The sequence below is a fragment of the Erpetoichthys calabaricus genome, chromosome 1 (genome assembly GCF_900747795.2).
Source record: "Erpetoichthys calabaricus chromosome 1, fErpCal1.3, whole genome shotgun sequence".
NCBI lineage: Eukaryota > Metazoa > Chordata > Cladistia > Polypteriformes > Polypteridae > Erpetoichthys > Erpetoichthys calabaricus.
In genome coordinates this window covers 181,694,581-181,712,355 of record NC_041394.2, presented here as the reverse complement: position 1 = coordinate 181,712,355, position 17,775 = coordinate 181,694,581, and the positions used below count along the sequence as shown (strand labels likewise).

Below are 17,775 nucleotides of genomic sequence, written 5' to 3'. Positions count from 1 at the left end.
CTCTTAATAATAAAATTTGTCTTAACAGAAAGATTATTCAATTCTGAGAAATTATACAATTAGTGTTTTCAGAAATGATTGCTAGATTTTACATGGTTTTCTTAACAAACTGGTGAATTACATAAGTTAGTGAGAATTAGTCATTCAAGCAAGTTTCCTTTAAGAAATGATGATATTCCCCAAAATTAAATGCGAACATAATATTAATTGTATTCAAAAATTACTTTATGAAAAGACAAACTTATTGTAAACTTATGGGACTTTCTGGAGTCCAATGCAAGTCACAAAAAGAAATAATACCATCCTATTAACATGATTATGATTTATCTGGCAACATTGCTAATTATACTGACTTAAATGTTACCTAAAGAATGTCAGTAGAAATACAAAGAGATGGTGCTGGGTATAGTGGGTCAGGTGTCCGGGTAATGAGAGTGCCATCACAAGGAGTTAGATGAATGTCCACTGCATGATCAACTTTAATGCAAAACAGTGACCTACAGGTAAAATCACATGAACATTGAATAATAATCACCAAAATATACACATAAAGAAGGAAGACATGTAAATGTTGTGTAATTTATTAAAACATTTTTTCCATGTATCATGCCACTGTACTACTGAACCAACTATAAGTCACATCTTTAAATATAATTTTAATACCGTAATTTAGGTCATGTGGCCAAATACAGATTATGATCCAGGAGTGGTGTGTGACTGACAAATTGAATAAACAAAACTCTAATTAAAAAGACAAGAAGTGCATCTGCTGTGTAAAACCCAGGCCTCAAACAGAGAGAGCAAAGTATAACTCAAATGAAAAAAGAATTACTCAATTACACAGTAAAAAAGGGCACTGAACCAATAATTTCCTTTTTGCTTTGATATTCAAGACTTAAGCACTGCCAAAATTAATAATTTTATCAATGAGAACACTGGAAGCCCTGATATGAGTGAACTGCGGAAGACTTATAGCAAAGGATTAGGATAGATGAAGACTAATTCGAAGAAGCACAAGCAGCAGGGTTATAGACAGAGAATCGGTGAACAGAGAAAAAATATTGTACATACTGCACAAATGTTCTGAACACATATTCAGAAGTATATGGTCACTACTGGCTCCTGATAAGAACAGCAGTGACTCTAGGGGTACTGGAAGGACTAAACATAAGTTAGCCTCATGGTCAAGCTCCTACTCGAAGATGACAGTGATCCAGTTGATATACAGTAGTTCACATTGGTCACAATAAAATAAATGACCAACACCAGTTGCTAGTTCTGAAGAAAAAGTTAAGCAGATAAAGTTTACATATTAAACAAACTAGCCAGTTTGCGCCGAGATAAAATACTAATCCAGGAAAAGGCAAATGTGTATGAGAACAGGTGGTAGCATACAGTGTTCTCCATAATGTTTGGGGCAAAGACATATTTTCCCTTGATTTAACTGCTCCACAGTTCAAAATTACAAATTAAAAAATTCAGACGTGATTAAAGAGCACATTGCAGAAATTTATGAAAAAAAAAATTAAGAAATTTAGGGGATTTGCATATATTTGTCACACCGTGTAGAAATGACAACACTTTCTCTACATGCACCCCCCCCATTTCATGGCAGCATAATGTTTGGGACATAAAAATGGTCAGTATATTATAGCAGTCATAGGCAGTATTTTGTTGCATAACATTTCCATGCAGTGATTGCTTGAAGTTTGCAATTCATAGACATCACCAGGTGCTCAGTATCTTCTCTGATGATCTTCTTCCAATCCTCTAAGGCAGCCATTTTCAGCTCCTCTATGTTTCAGAGGCTTGTCCTCTTAAGTTTTCTCTTCAGTATATGGAAGGCATGCTCAATTGGGTTTAAATCGGGTGACTGGCTTGGCCATTCGAGTATTTTCCATTTTTTAGCTTTGAAAAACTAGTATGTTCCATCATCAATGAAGATAAGTGTGCCAGTACCTGTGGCAGCCCTACATGCCCAAGCCAAAACAATCCTACCACCACATTTAACAGAGGAGGTGGTATGCTTTGGATCTTGGGCAGTTCCTTTTCATGTCCTTGTTCAGTCTGTCCATAAGATCTTGTTCCAGAATTTTGCAGGCTCTTTTAAGTACTTTTTCTTAAACCGTAATCTGTCCATACCTTGCGATGGGATGGGATGGTGCACTGTCCAGGCTTATTCCTGCCTTGTGTCCTATGTCAACTGGGATAGGCTCCAGCAACCAACTCGAAATTGAGCTCAGATGCATCCCGTATCCCCGGATCATCCTTGAGATGTTTCTGCAGCTTAATTGGAGTCCACCTGTGGTAAATTCAGTTGACTGGACATGATTTGGAAAGGCACAAACCTGTCTATATAAGGTCCCACAGTTGACAGTTCATGTCAGAGCACAAACCAAGCATGAAGTCAAAGAAACTGTCTGTAGACCTCCGAGAAAGGATCGTCTCGAGGCACATATCTGGGGCAGGTTAAAGAAAAATTTCTGCTGCTTTGAAGGTCCCAATGAGCACAGTGGCCTCCATCATCCGTAAGTGGAAGAAGTTCAAAACCACCAGGACTCTTCCTAGAGCTGGCTGGCCATCTAAACTGAGCGATCGGGGGAGAAGAGCCTTAGTCAGGGAGGTGAGTTTGCCAAAAGGCACCTGAAGGACTCTCAGACCATGAGAAAGAAAATTCTCTGGTCTGATGAGACAAAGATTGAACTCTTGGGTGTGAATGCCAGGCATCACGTTTGGAGGAAACCTTCCCTACAGTGAAGCATGGTGGTAGCAGCATCATACTGTGGGGATGTTTTTCAGCGGCAGGAGCTGGGAGACTAGTCAGGATAAAGGGAAAAATGACTGCAGCAATGTACAGAGACATCTTGGTTGAAAACCTGCTCCAGAGCACTCTTGACTTTAGACTGGGGCGACGGTTCATCTTTCAGCAGGACAACGACCTTAAGCACACAGCCAAGATATCAAAGGAGTGGCTTCAGGACAACTCTGTGAATGTCCTTGAGTGGCCCAGCCAGAGCCCAGACTTGAATCCGATTGAACATCTCTGGAGAGATCTTAAAATGGCTGTGCACCGACGCTTCCCATCCAACCTGATGGAGCTTGAGAGGTGCTGCAAAGAGGAATGGGCGAAACTGGCCAAGGATAGGTGTGCCAAGCTTGTGGCATCATATTCAAAAAGACTTGAGGCTGTAATTGCTGCCAAAGGTGCATCGACAAAGTATTGAGCAAAGGCTGTGAATACTTATGTACATGTGATTTCTCAGTTTTGTTATTTTTAATAAAATTGCAAAAACCTCAAGTAAACTTTTTTCACGTTGTCATTATGGGATGTTGTGTGTAGAATTCTGAGGAAAAAAATTAATTTAATCCATTTTGGAATAAGGCTGTAACATAACAAAATGTGGAAAAAGTGATGCGCTGTGAATACTTTCTGGATGCACCGTATATACATATATATTCATGGCATTCGTAGTCTGAATCACAATCTGATTGTATGGGTGGTTACCCAAGCGTTACCTGGTAGGTAAACACCCATACAATCAGATTGTGATTCAGACTACAAATGCCATGAATGTAATTACCCCGATCTACATGCTGTCAAATGAACGAACCACACGCCGTGACGCAATGTTAGAGGCTTTGCCTCTAGCACTGATGTCTGAGGTTCAATTCCCCGAGAGGGGGGTGCAGTGAGTGTGTAGGCCTGATGAGCCCAGAATTAGGGTGAAACATGGTTCGCGTACTCTTTGCATTATTTGACAGTAAACTAGTTCATACACACACACATATATATATATATATACACACATACATACTGTGTGTGTATATATATTATATATATATATACACATACATACATACATACATACATACACACATATGTGTGTGTGTATATTATATATATATATATATATATATATATATTATATACATATATATACACACACACACACACATATATACAGTGGAACCTCGGTTCATGACCATAATTCGTTCCAAACCCCTGGTCGTAAACCGAAGCAATTTCCCCCATAGGATTGTATGTAAATACAATTAATCCGTTCCAGACCGTACGAACCTGTATGTAAATATTTTTTTTTTTTTTTTTTTAAAGATTTTTAAGCCCAAATATAGTTAATTACTCCATAGAATGCACAGTGTAATAGTAAACTAATGTAAAAACATTGAACAACACTGACACAAACACCCAGGCTCCCTGCTTAGCTGCACGAGCAGGCTCGCTCGCTCTCAGCTGCACGTGCCCTCTCCCTCTCCCTCTCTCTCTCTCAGCAGCACGCGAGCCCGCTCTCTTTCTTTGTAACATTGCAGCAGTTCGTGCTATAGCCTTGCAACCAATTGCTGTATAAACACTTTTTTTTTTAAATGAGTTTTAAGCACAGGGGGAAAAAAAGGAACATTTGAACAAATCCGAACTTTATTTAAAAACCAACCACAAGCAACCAAGAAAGTAACATTTACAGGAGTTTGCGCTATAGCCTTGCAACCGATTGCTGTATAAACACTTTTTTTTAATGAGTTTTAAGCACAGGGGAAAAAAAGGAACATTCGAAAAATCTGTAATACAAAAACTAACCATAAACCACCAAGAAAACTAACCTTGCATGAGTCGAGGTCTGGCATGAAGTGAGGAGAAAATGGGTGGACAGGAGGTTACAGTTTTGAGGGAGAGTCTGGCTCCGCGATGGAGGGATGTTTTCCTTCAGGTGTTTTCTCTCTTGTGATTTCTTGGGTTTCTGGTGTTTTTAGCTGTTTAGCTGGTGGGAGCGAAAGCCTCGTGCAGCCATTCCAAAAACAAAGTCCTTGTGACCCAACCCTTCGTGTTTGCCCTCCACATCACTGGCAGTCTGGCTTTGTTTACATTGTGCTGCTTGAAAGCACGCATGTTCTCAAATTGGTAAATGAGTAAACTGGTAAACAGTTTTTCCACCTCTTCCAGCACTTGAGGCCTCTGCCTGGTTAACACTGTAACTCCTTTTGCAACATCAGCTGCTTTAATAGATTCTTTCTGCTTTAGAATAGTCGAAATCGTAGGTTTTGACTTCTTGCGGCAAGATCAGTAACACGAACGCCACACTCATACTTTTCAATAATTTCTTTCTTTACTTCGATTTCAATTTTCTGCAAAACGTTCTTCTCACCACTCTTCACTTGCTTAGAAGCCATGGTTAACTGCAAAAGCACACAAAATACTGTAGAGCACAAAGAGTTCACAGGTAAAGCACGCACGTCTGATTGAGAACAATGAACAGGGAGAGGCTGAACACGTGCTTAAATACAGTAATCGGCGCGTACGAACCAGAAAGGAAATGCAATCGAGCACAAACAGTTCACAGTGAAAGCACGCATGCACGGCTGACCGAGAACAATGCAACACGTGCGGAAATCATCAGCGCGCACAAACCGAAAGGGAAACTGGCTTGTTCGTATACCGAGTGTGTGGTCATGAATCGAGGCAAAAGTTTGGCAAACTTTTTGGTTGTAAACCAAGTTGTACATGTACCGAGACGTTCGTGAACCGAGGTTCCACTGTACATACATACATACATACATACGACCTTTGTTTGGAATACGACTCGCGTGCTAGAACACCGCGTGTGGTATAGCGGGTCTGTGGCTTCAAAAAAAGGGCCAGGTTTTAACCTGTATAGCCATGTCGTTGTCCGTGGGCGCGATTGCACAACTGCGGGTAAGTTAATGAGGTAGCTGGAGCGAGTTGCACCTGCACAGGTGGGCTGTGATCAGGAAGAGTGAGACTGCATTTTTAACCTCGGATTTTATCGGATTTATTTATTGTTGTTTTTATCCCCACAGAACACTTGTTTTTATGGATATTTATTAAATAATTATTTATTGAAACCAGATGCACTGCACTTATTGTTTGAACACTGATTTTTGTTTTAAATAAAAGCACTTACCATTCTTACACTATCCCCTGGCTTCATTTGAGAATTGTCCTCATTTGTCAGCTCATCTCGGTGACATTACCGACGCTGTCAGGTTCAGAGCTCCCCGTAAGCATGTATGGGTGCGTGGAGCAGACCTGCATCATCACACCGCACGCTACCCTACGCTGCCCACAAGCGTCAGTACGCCAGTTACTAGCATTCAGTGAACAACCCGCGCTACAACTGTATGTGAATTTTCACGTGATTTTGTGTTTTTTCGCGTAAATTTGAATTGATTGTTGAAAAGTATGAAAGTGGCATGCGTATCCGGGACATGGCTGCTGCATACCGTATGCCGAGAATGACGGCATCTACGATTGTGAAAAACAAAGACGTTATTAAAAAGTAAAGTGAGGTTAAATGTTAATTTATTTCATCTAATTGCTTTTCTATTTATGTATTTTAGTATTAAGCAGTGTTTAAATTATTTTATACAACCCCATCAATGTATAATATGCCAATAACAATAGGATTTTTTTTCATGGGAATGGATTAATCATTTTCCCTTTATTTCTTATGGGAAAAATTCGTTTGGTATATGTCCGGTTTGGTATAAGTCAAAGGATCTGGAACGGATTAAGGATGTATACTGAGCACACACACACACACACACACACACACACACACACGCATACACACACACACAATAAATAATTTTCAAATGGCCTATTTACTTATCTACTTATTTACTTATTATTCAATTCATTTAATTGTTTTGTCACTGTAATAACTGAAACCCTATGGAAGTGCTCTGAGCAACAAAATATCTCAATATACACCTCCTGTCTTGCATGGCACATTTCTGTCCTGTTTTCTAATTTAGCCCAGACCCTCTGCAGCATTTCTTCATTGATGGTTTATACAGCAGCAATAATGCATTCCTTCAAGTGCTAACATCTAGAAAAAAAATTAACTGTACAATTCAGTGCATCCTTCATACGATACTTAGTTATACATTTTTGAATGTATGCAGCTATTATTGAACTACCCGGTCAATATAAATTATACTTACTAGTGCCATAGTTTCTAAAAAACAAGTGACTTGACAGTGAAAGCACTGTAGAAAGAGTAACCTATATATGTACTGTATTATTAGGAAATCAAAACAATATTATAGAGAACAAAGCTTGACAATCCTATTCAGCTAATTTCCCCAACATAACAGCGAGTCAAGTTTTAAATTTCACCAAAGTCCTTCTGTCTACCACACTACTTGTGAACTTACTCCATATGTCTATTGTTCTCTGTGTGAAGAAAACCCTTCTAAGATTTGGGTGGAATCTACTCTTGACCATTTACCCTCTGTATCCCCATGTTCTTGTAGAAGAATTTATTTTAAAATAACCACTGAGATCCACTGTACTAATTCCCTTCATATTGTTAAGCAATTCAGTCATGTCAACTCTTAATCAACATTTGCTTAAAAAAGCAGTTCCTTCTATCTTTCCTCACAGCTCATACCTCTTGGTCCTGGAATCAGCCTGGTAGCTCTACTCTTTATTTCTGTAGTACCGAAATGAGGTTTTTAAAATATGGAGACCAAAAATGCAGAAAGTAGTCCAGATGAGGTGTCAGAGGTGCACTGCATAGCTTTAGTATAACCTCCCTTTATTTCTACTCCACACAAAGAGCAATACAATTTAATATCCAGATTGCCTTCATGACTGTCTGAATGTAGAAAGTAAAGACTCCAATACAGGTCCTTTTCATAAGGTGAACTTTCAAGGTTCAAACTTCCTATTGTGTATTCAATTCTAACACATTTGATTTCTACATGTAATACTTTTCAGTTATTTAAAATGAATTCCATCTGTCACAAATCTACTCAAGCCGGTATTCGTTCCAAGTTCCCTACAAAGAGTGTAATTCCTGAGGGACACCCCTTTTAACATTACCTAGTTCTCAGAAAGTTCCTTGTATCATAACCCTTTGTTCACTGTCTTAAAGAAAAGTTTATATCCATCTGCACTAGGGCTGGGTATTGACACTGATGTCCTGATTTGATTCAATTCTGATTCATAATACCCTGATTTGATATTGACTTTATTTTGGCTGAATTAGTATGCACAGATACATTTGAAGTAGTGGCTTTGTTAGAAATTATTTAACCATTCATAGAGAACATTAATATAATGTGACAAATTTCAGTAACAATTTATTTGAAGGGTGTCTACATAATGACTTCATGACATATGCATAAGCACTAAATAACATTTAAGAAGGAAATAGTTGATTAGTAATGAACAGTTAACATCAGTATTTGAAAGACGTGGAACAAAAACTTTTTCACAGTACTGCACTTATTGAAAATTCACCATAATTTAATTAACATATGTATTGCCATATCAGAGTCCATAGATATTAAGGAGGTCCTTGTTTTAACACAATGCAATGGCATCTACTTTATAAAACACTAGCAAAATACCTGTGCTTCGCAGCGGAGAAGTAGTGTGTTAAAGAAGTTATGAAAAAGAAAAGGAAACATTTAAAAAATAAAGTAACATGATTGTCAATGTAATTGTTGTTGGCATATTTTAGTATTGAGAGTGAATTTGATGATTGTAAAGAGTTTAATTTATGATTGTAAATGTGTAGGAGAAATGCACATTTTTAGGATGTAAGGATCTCTTTGTAACCGACGTTTGCAGTTCTGCCCTTGGGCTGTAAAATGACCAAGCTGTCTGCTGAACTTACTGCAGAAGCAATCTTGTGTCAAGTCAATGACGACCTTTTTTAGAGTCTGGCCCTGTGACTTATTTATTGTCATAGTGAAGCAAACCCTTACTGGGAATTGGAGGCATTTGAATTGGAATGGGAGGTCAGAAGGTATGAGAGGAATGCGAGGAATAAACACAGTCTTCCCTAAGCCAGTTCCAGTGAAGACAGTTGCCTCAATGAGGTTCTTGTGCAGAGATTTGATCTGAAGTCTGGTGCCATTACAAAGTTTTGGTGGTTGTAAGCTTCATAGTAACATAATTGGTGTGCCGACCTTCAAAAGCAGAGTATGCGGAGGCATGCCTGGAGGATTAAGAGTGTGAAGAAACTAAATGAAAAGGCAGGAGTCACCAGCAGGAAGATGTGAAGCATGGCGAACAATAACAGGCTTGAAGCGGTGGGGTAAAGAAGGGAGCAGTGAGCACAACGAACACCTGAGAAAAGTAAGGAAGCAAGTGAGGACGCACATGAGCGCGGGATGTCGTTAATGTATATAGGCAGGGAGCCAACCACATGGTTGGTGCACGGACAGAGACCATGCGGAAAAAGGAAGGGGGACTGGGGTCGGACCTTGTGTGTCTCTACCGTGAAATAAATCGTCTATTAACGGAAATAAGGAATGAAACCGCCAAAAGGAGAGGTCGGTTCCGAAAGTTCCTTACAGCATAAAGGTGAGAACCACCAAAAAGAAGACGTTATTTTCGAAAGTTCGTTATGGGACGTGGCGCGAAATGAAACATGCTTAACATTTGTAAGTATAGTGTGAAGGATAAGCATGGGAAATTTGGGTTTCTTACATATATTAGAAGTCACAGAAATAGTGAGGAGGGGTTTCCCCTATGTATATATACAGTTTAGAGGGTACAACCGTTTCCCCCACCTTGGGTGTTGCAATAGGACATGAAACATACCTAACTTTTTTTTAAGTACACTGCAAGGAATGAGCATGCGAAATTTCAGCTTCCCACCTATATGGAAAGTGGGAGAATTAGTGATGAGTCAGTGAGGGCTTTGCCTTTTATATGTATAGATCTATATTATCTTGTGAATATTACTATAACATGGTCAAATATTGCTTCTTAAACAATAAATGTTATTCAATAACTTATTCATGTGTTATGAAGCTCCTTGTAGACACCCTTAAACTAAACTGTCAGACAAATCTATTCCCCATTGGACATTTAAAATAATGTTGAATTAGTTGAAATTAAAGATAGAGTGGGAAGACTCGGGTCTTTCTATAATTGTACAAGTTACATATATCTTCAGTTTATCACTTATACCAGTCACATTAATCAGTCTTGAAAATGTGTCCTGACAGTCCTCAGACAAAAAGGAAGCTTTTTAAAACGAGGGTCTAGAGCTGTTGCTTATTGACAGCAGCATTGAATGAATGAAACATAAAAGAAAAACAAACGGCCATTGTGACTGACTACTGATATTATGGAGCTTCTTCAAATCTTCTGCTTTGAGCACACACTCACTTTTGTATCACAGGTTCCTTTGAAAATTCCAACAGCTGCTGATAAAAACTGCTATAGATTGTTATTTTTTGAGCACAAGGCAACTTAAAAGGAAACTAGGAGATAAACGTATTCTCCAGTGCAGATTGTTTAGGCTCTATTCATTTAGATGACGACTGAGACAACATTTCTGGATGACGTAAGGGATACGTGATATCTCAAATTTGTTGCGTTAAAACAATAATTAACGTCCGAGTTGCACAGCTTACATATAACTTTGCTGTTATCCAGTTTTTCTTTACCAATGCCCCGCTTGACTCTGTAGTAAGTCCACACATCTGATTTAAGTTTCGAAGACATTGATTTCAGTTAAAGAGGACACACTATTTCAAACAAAATAGTAAAGTGTGTTTTGTGTAGAAAGCCTTAATAAGCGCATTAGCGCCATCTACTAGATTGCTTATTTCTTCGTTTTTGGCATCCAAAAATCCTCATATAGTAATTGAGCAGGATTGAGATTCACAAGATTGATCTTGAGACTTTAAGAATGTATATTATATTGTTTAAATGAAAAATAACAATTAATTGGAAAATAGATATAATTGCTCAGGCCTAATCTACACAATGCATCCTGAATTTCTACTTCTTTTAGTTGGATCACCAGCCTCTTATTTAGGACTGTACAAAATTTTACTGAAAATCAAGATAAATACTATCATATACACCTCTCGTTATATACTTTTGTTTCCTCATCAGATTTTTCCCAACATATTAGTGAAATGTGGCCTTCCTGTCTGAATCCATGCTGTTTACAAAAACACCAACTGTGACGCTCAATCTTTTCCTAAATGATTGCTTCTAATAAATTTTCCCATGGTGCACGTCAAACATACTGGCCCATATTTACTTGGATTGGCCCAATAACCTTTTTTGTATATTAGCCTAACATTTGCTAGATTCCAGTCCTCAGAAATTTCCCCAGTGTGTCATGATGTTCAAAAGGGTTAATATTTATACTGAACTCACTAACTTTCTTAGGCATTTGAGAAGAAATGTTATCTGGTTTCTGTACTTTGTTTCATTTCAGCCTATTTAATCTAAGCAGCACTTCTCCTTCTACAGTTTCCAAATCACTCAGTACCTCCTTAATACTCCATATACTGTAACTACTGGAACAGTATTGACTTCTTCATACATGTAAATTTCAGAAAAATGTGAACTAGGAGCTTTCGTTTTTTCAAAGAAAATACTTAGTTTGCGATATTCACAGTATTTCAGTTATGCATGATTTATAACAGAGGTTTAGCATATAAATGGAGAATTCAGAAAAATCACAGCTTTCAATCACGAATCACTAGGTTCTTCAAAGGAATTTTGCTGTCAAAGGCTAAAGTTGCTGCTTGCAGATCCAGCCTCTGGGGTTCGAATCCCTTTCTCTTTGTGATGTGCTTGGATTTGCACAATTGAAGATTCTAATGTGATGAACTTGTGGCCAGACAATGTTCAACTCTTTGAGCCTGATCTGGACTGGTTTTAGAATGTTTTGTTAGGTTTGTTTGTTTTTTGTTTTGCACATATTAAGTGCACTCCACAGTCACCACAGTGTCAGCACTACTTATACTTTCTTAAAAAAAAAAAAAAAAAAGATGCACCTCTTAAAATATTTTTGCAAAGCATGAATGTTTTCCTGCGCTGGGCTGGCACCCTGCCCCGGGTTTGTTTCCTGCCTTGTGCCCTGTGTTGGCTGGGATTGGCTCCAACAGACCCCCGTGACCATGTGGTTAGGATATAGCGGGTTGGATAATGGATGGATGAATGTTTTCACAATATCAAGCATGTGTATATGCAATAATTCTGTGATTATTTTTTTGAAACCAAACAGTGAAATCGATCATAACATCTGGGAAACGAGCGCAATTCTTTATTGTTACTCAAAAAAAAACATACAACCACGGGACATTATACAACACAATCCATTAGCAACCAGAGACATCCTTGTTAAATCTTAAATTTATTGCATATTTTGATTGTCCTCTTTGTCTTATTGTTTTTCACCTTACTTAATGAATTTAAATAGACTGAAGTTCAATTTTAAATGTAATAAACAATGGAAGACCGTTAGCCCAGGGGTGTGACAGACATAGGAATGGAATTAGCCTCTTACTGCTGATTGATGGCGAATGGTCCTAAAAAAGGATCATTGGTATCTTCAGGACCACAGAAACCACCCAATCAAGAATACCTAATTAATAATGTATATCATTACTTTAGATATGTTACTCCTCACATACCACAACACATGTTCATCTTCTTTAAAGTTAACATTAAGATTATTCTTAAGAGATGCGGAAACGTAACTTTGAATTTCCACCCAAAACGTTTGGGGATAAAAGCAAGTAAATGTGAGATGGTTTCTTTTCCATTAGCACAAAACGTACAAAGTTCATCTTAATCATGCTCAGATTTGGCCAACAGGGTACATTTTATGTACAATTTCCTTAAGTGACTTATTTGAACTTATGTGTTAGACAATATCGATTTAGGATTGTACAGTTTACCAATCAATATTCTCAAACTTTGAGTTCCAAATGGGATTACATGAAGGCAGTTCACAAGGTTTACAATCTCCTTACATGAGCATTATTGCGTTTTCTGTCTATTAACATGATGTATTCAATATATTAAACGCTCGTAGAAGAAAAATGATTCACAACAGTAACATCTGCATTTCCATTAATTAAAGCGTGACCGCCTCAGCACATAATAGCCGGTTAGGTGCCCTGTGCGTACGGTCCGCAGCGAGGTCACCCGTGGAGCTAATTCGTGGTGTGGGGGCGCGGAGGCCGAACCGAGCCGAGCCGAACCGAACCGAACCTTACACTCAACATAATACTGTAGAAAGGCTGCCCTTTCTTCTGAGCAGTTTCTCAGTGGAAGGCGCTTCCGGTCGTACCATTTACGGACACTGTTACTGCTCTGCTTGCTGACAAAGGCTGTCAACACTTCCTTACCACAGAATACGATTTTTAAAAAGTTTACTTCAATGACAGAAAATCCAGAAAATTAAACTTCGCTCAGTGTAAACATACTCACAAGTATATACATTATAGCTGAAATTATAGAGTAAGTATGCATTTAAAATTACACACGTATAATAGTGAAAATATCTAACATACAAAAATCTGAAATTAGCTACACATTTAAGTTAAATATAATTTCCCCTACCTCAAATCATAAACTGCCCTCAGCCATCACTTCCTGGTACTGTTCGTAGTGTACCTTGGGAAATGTAGTCTCTTATAGCGGGTTCACGCACACCCACAGTCGCAGTCACACGAAACCAAATCACAATTTCCAGTTAACTTAACATGCAGGTCTTTACGATATGCCATTAAAACTTAAGCATACACAAGGGAAATACACTTTAAAAAGGGCTTAACATGTAATATGACATTTTTATGTGAAAGAATACGCAAAATGTTAGTTTTATTATATATTCCTCTATCCAAGTTATGGCACTGTTTAACTCAATTATAACATTGGAGTTCCTGGAGCCTGTTTCGGAAGCATCAAGCACTAGAAAGAAATCAGATCTGGTCAGGGTGCTAGTCAGGGCCGGATTTATATGAAAAGAGGCCCTAGGCTATTCCACTTATGAGGCCCTTTCACCTTCCATTTTTAAGTTTGTAAATTACATGAGAGATAATAAAATTTTGCTAACAATTTGAATGTAGGCCCCTCTTGATCTTGAGGCCCTAGGCTGCAGCCTAGTTAGCCTATAGGAAAATCCGGCCCTGGTGCTAGTCTATTGATGTATCAATGGGTCCTCTCTTACATACAGTCACATAAGCCCAATGTAGAATCTTGATTTTATCTAATATTCACGTTTTTGAGATGTGGGAGGAAAGCTGGAATACTGAATTAAAAATCTTTGCAGACATAGTGAGAACATGCAGACTCCATATAAGCAACAAGTACTTTGGAATGGTCATGTAACACATAAGGAACTATATAAGAGAAGGTGCAGCAGGCTCTTTTTTGTTACAAGACTGTGTTCCTTTAATATGGATGATGACATCCATCACATTTTCTACAATTCTGTGATGGGCAGTGCAGTTTTCTGCTTTGTGGTGTGCTGGACTGGTAACATCACTTCAAAAGGCCCACTGAATCAACAAACTAATTAAAATTTCAAGCTCAGTTATACGGAGTACTGTGGGTATACTGTGGATCCCCTGAAGGAAGCAGCAAAGTAAAGAAGTGGAACAAAACTGAGTGCCATTATGAACAACATGCACATCCTCTCTCTGACACACTAACTCTGAGGACTTTTAGCCAATTAATTATTTAGCAGAATTGTGTCAAGAAACGCTAATAGGGCCCCTTTATACCAACAGTAATACGCCTGCACAATGCCTCACTGGGGCTGGGACTGTCAAGTCAGAAGTTGTCTTGACTTTGTAGTCATTCTAGTGTTTTTGAGGTTTTTTTTTGTCTGTCATAATCTCTCTATACAGTATATAAAATCCAACATCTGTCTGTCTGTATGTCTGTCAGATACTGCTCCTGCTGATGGGTTAAGGACCTTCTATGGTCCTGTCCAGCTCTCCTAGAGTAAATGCCTGTCTCCTGGAATGTCCTCTATGCCATTGAGACTGTGCTGGGAGACGCAACAAACCTTCTGGCAATGGCACGTGGCATCCTGGAGAAGTTGGACTACCTGTGCGACCTCTGTAGGGTCCAGGTATTGCCTCATGCTAACAGTAGTGACGCTGACTGTAGCCAAATACAAAATAGTGAAAAACAGTCAGAAAAGATGAGGAGGGAAAAATGTCAGTGGCCTCCACCTGTTAAGCTATTCCTGTTTTGGGGGTCGTCTCATTGTTGCCCCTCTAGTGCACCTGTTGTTAATTTCATTAACACCAAAGCAGCTGAAACTGATTAACAACCCCCTCTGCTACTTAACTGACCAGATCGATAGCCCAGAAGTTTCACTGATATGATGCTATACTCTGATTAAAAAGTGTTCCTTTCATTTTTTTGAAGATGCATGCTCAGGTATCATTTAAATTTTGTGAAAAAAAGTAAAGACTCATTGGTGAGAGGACGCAAATTTCTCAATCAATTTAATTTTAAAGATTTTTTTTTTGGTTGCTTAAAGTATACCAGTTTGTTTTACTCTTTCCTTGTTGATCTTTTGCCAGTTGGTGTAGTGAACCTTGGTTATGTTTCGCTTTGTCTAAGTAATTCTCCCTTAAGAAGAATCTTTTCCTTTGACAACCTTTGGAAAGTACAGTACTGTTCAATCTCTTTTTTTGCTTTGAAAGGTTCAAACATTACAAGACACATGCAGAAAATGCTTGAACTAAGTTTATGCAGTAATTTGTGATCAGGTGTATTTTTCTAGTACTTTCTAGTATCTGATTTTTTGTTCCAGAAGAAAGCAGACAGATTGGTGACATCTAGAACTCTCTGCTGTGACCCCTTTGGAATAGACTCAGGGTGCATGATCAGATAATCATGCCTTTAACCTGGGTCATTTCTATATAACATGTTGCCAGGTCATTTTTTAAATTAACATATATGCTAATGACACACACAATATCCTGAATATATGACCTGGCCTTTTTCTGAATTTATATGTCTTTGTTTTTAATTGATACAGAATAATAAAACTTTTTTTCTGTGATCTAATAACTAATATGTTAATTGTCTGCCATTTCTTGATTTTTATTATTAAAAAGTCAATTAAAAATTAATAGACAACAATGTTACTAGTGCAATTTTTAGTAATCAGTGAACCTAGAATTACTGGTTTTAGTCTAGAAAGAAGAAGAAAGCACACAAAAAAAGATGACGCTCTTCCTACTGATCAATCTAGTATATTACAATATATATCAAACAAATATTTTAAAAAGTTGCCACAATTGTAACTTTGTTCATTTAGAACAGAAAGAGTCAACAAATTTAAAACAACTAACACTTCCTTCAGAAATTTTAAGTGAAGGAGATAGGTGTGTTTGGTGCTATACAGCTTACAGTTAATATACGTAATATAATCAGACACTAACTTGTACTGGGATTGGTTGACCATAGAGAGGAAATCCTACCTTAAATCCTTCCTAAATCTGGTGGCTCAATTCTCACTTACAATGGGGCAGCAGTGCAGGAGACAATTGAAGGTAATACTTAAAATGCACCATATTTAGAATATGGAATATGCTCAGCATTGGAACTTTTCCAAATGTGTACATTCATAGTATTTTTGCCTCTGTTAAACAAATTCTAGCCTTCATCAACACATTTCTGGTAATATATTCTTTGCTAAAACTGTACATTCAAGAGTACACAACTGAGAGGTCCTTGGGAATGAGACCCTAAAATTAGATTTTCATTATTATGAATGGAAGTTCCTCTGTCCAAAATGTACTCAGTTTAAGACCCTAATTGTGAACATAGTCGACAGACACCTGCTTCACTGGGTTACATGTTTTGGAAATGTCCTCCATTCAAACTCTGTTGGAATAAAATACAGTATGTTTTTATTTATCAGACAGTCTTGAATTCTGAATAACCCTTAATCCACCTCTGTTTGAAACATTACTACTTAATGAATAATTTATTGTAATTACTTTGACTACACTCCTGCCACACCATCTTGTCGTATTGAAATACTATAAAAGAATCATTACATACTTACCATCATGCAATGGGAAAAAGGAAGTCCCATTTCACAAAATTTGAAAAAGTCAAATTCACATGAGGAAGGTTAATAGTTCTTTACAATGTGATAAACATTTACTAATTATTCTCAAATAATTGAGCATGCTGAATTGTTCCTAACATTTTGGATACTGTAGGTGTCAGGGAAGAAAAACAGGCATCCTGGTCAAGATAAAGGAGGATTTCCTGCCTGGCCAGGAAGACATAATGGATGGACTAAGCAAAGGGGCATGCCAGGAGCAGTTCATTCCCCCAAACGACTGGTGGCAGTGTTCCTCAGGGCTAAACCAGTTTAAGACACCTGCAGAGTGGCATGGGTGTTGGAGAGGGCGCTGCCTGGGGAGGACTGCACTGGTTCCCTCACACCCCGGAAGTACAATGGACAACTTGGTTGTGACATGGGAAGCAGTTTCTGGGTCAGAGTTAAAACAGCCACTTCTCCAGTTAATCAAGTCAGAGTCGGGAGGCAACGGGCCACACTATCTTGGAAGTGGAAGGAGACAATTCATATTGGTGTACTGTGTCTGAGAATTCTGTAAGAAGGCGTTGGAAACCTCCTGGAAATAAAAGCCATTTATTTGAACCTGGAATTATGCTTGGGCATTAATGTGTCTGTAGTTTGGGGATCAGTGGTGCCCCCTTATGGTTACAATACTTAACTATCTTTTGGGTGTGATAACTTTTCTTTCTTTCTTTCTTTCTGTTTACTGTCTGGATGGGTAAGGGAGGAGGCATTTGATCCAATTTGAATAAGATATTATACTGTATATCTTACTGACATGTAATTTACTCATTATAATGCAAACCCTCAAATAAATAAAATACAACTCATACAAACAACCAAAGAACATGTCAAATTCCCACAGAAGACTGGTTCCAGGATCGAATCTTAGTTCAGGTAGCTGCGA

General features: G+C 38.1%; 1 protein-coding gene across 1 annotated transcript in view; it reads right to left on the bottom strand.

The window, feature by feature from the left end:
- slc37a3 (solute carrier family 37 member 3) overlaps positions 1 to 13,415 on the bottom strand; it is a 54,240-nt gene extending 40,825 nt beyond the window's left edge. The window contains exons 1-2 of the mRNA XM_028809401.2: positions 13,370 to 13,415; positions 365 to 497 (exon numbers count right to left, since the gene is read on the bottom strand). Of these exons, the coding sequence (XP_028665234.1) occupies positions 365 to 441 (77 nt within the window). The 5' untranslated portion in view covers positions 442 to 497; positions 13,370 to 13,415. The remainder of the gene's footprint in view (positions 1 to 364; positions 498 to 13,369) is intronic.
- Positions 13,416 to 17,775: the final 4,360 nt, after the last annotated feature.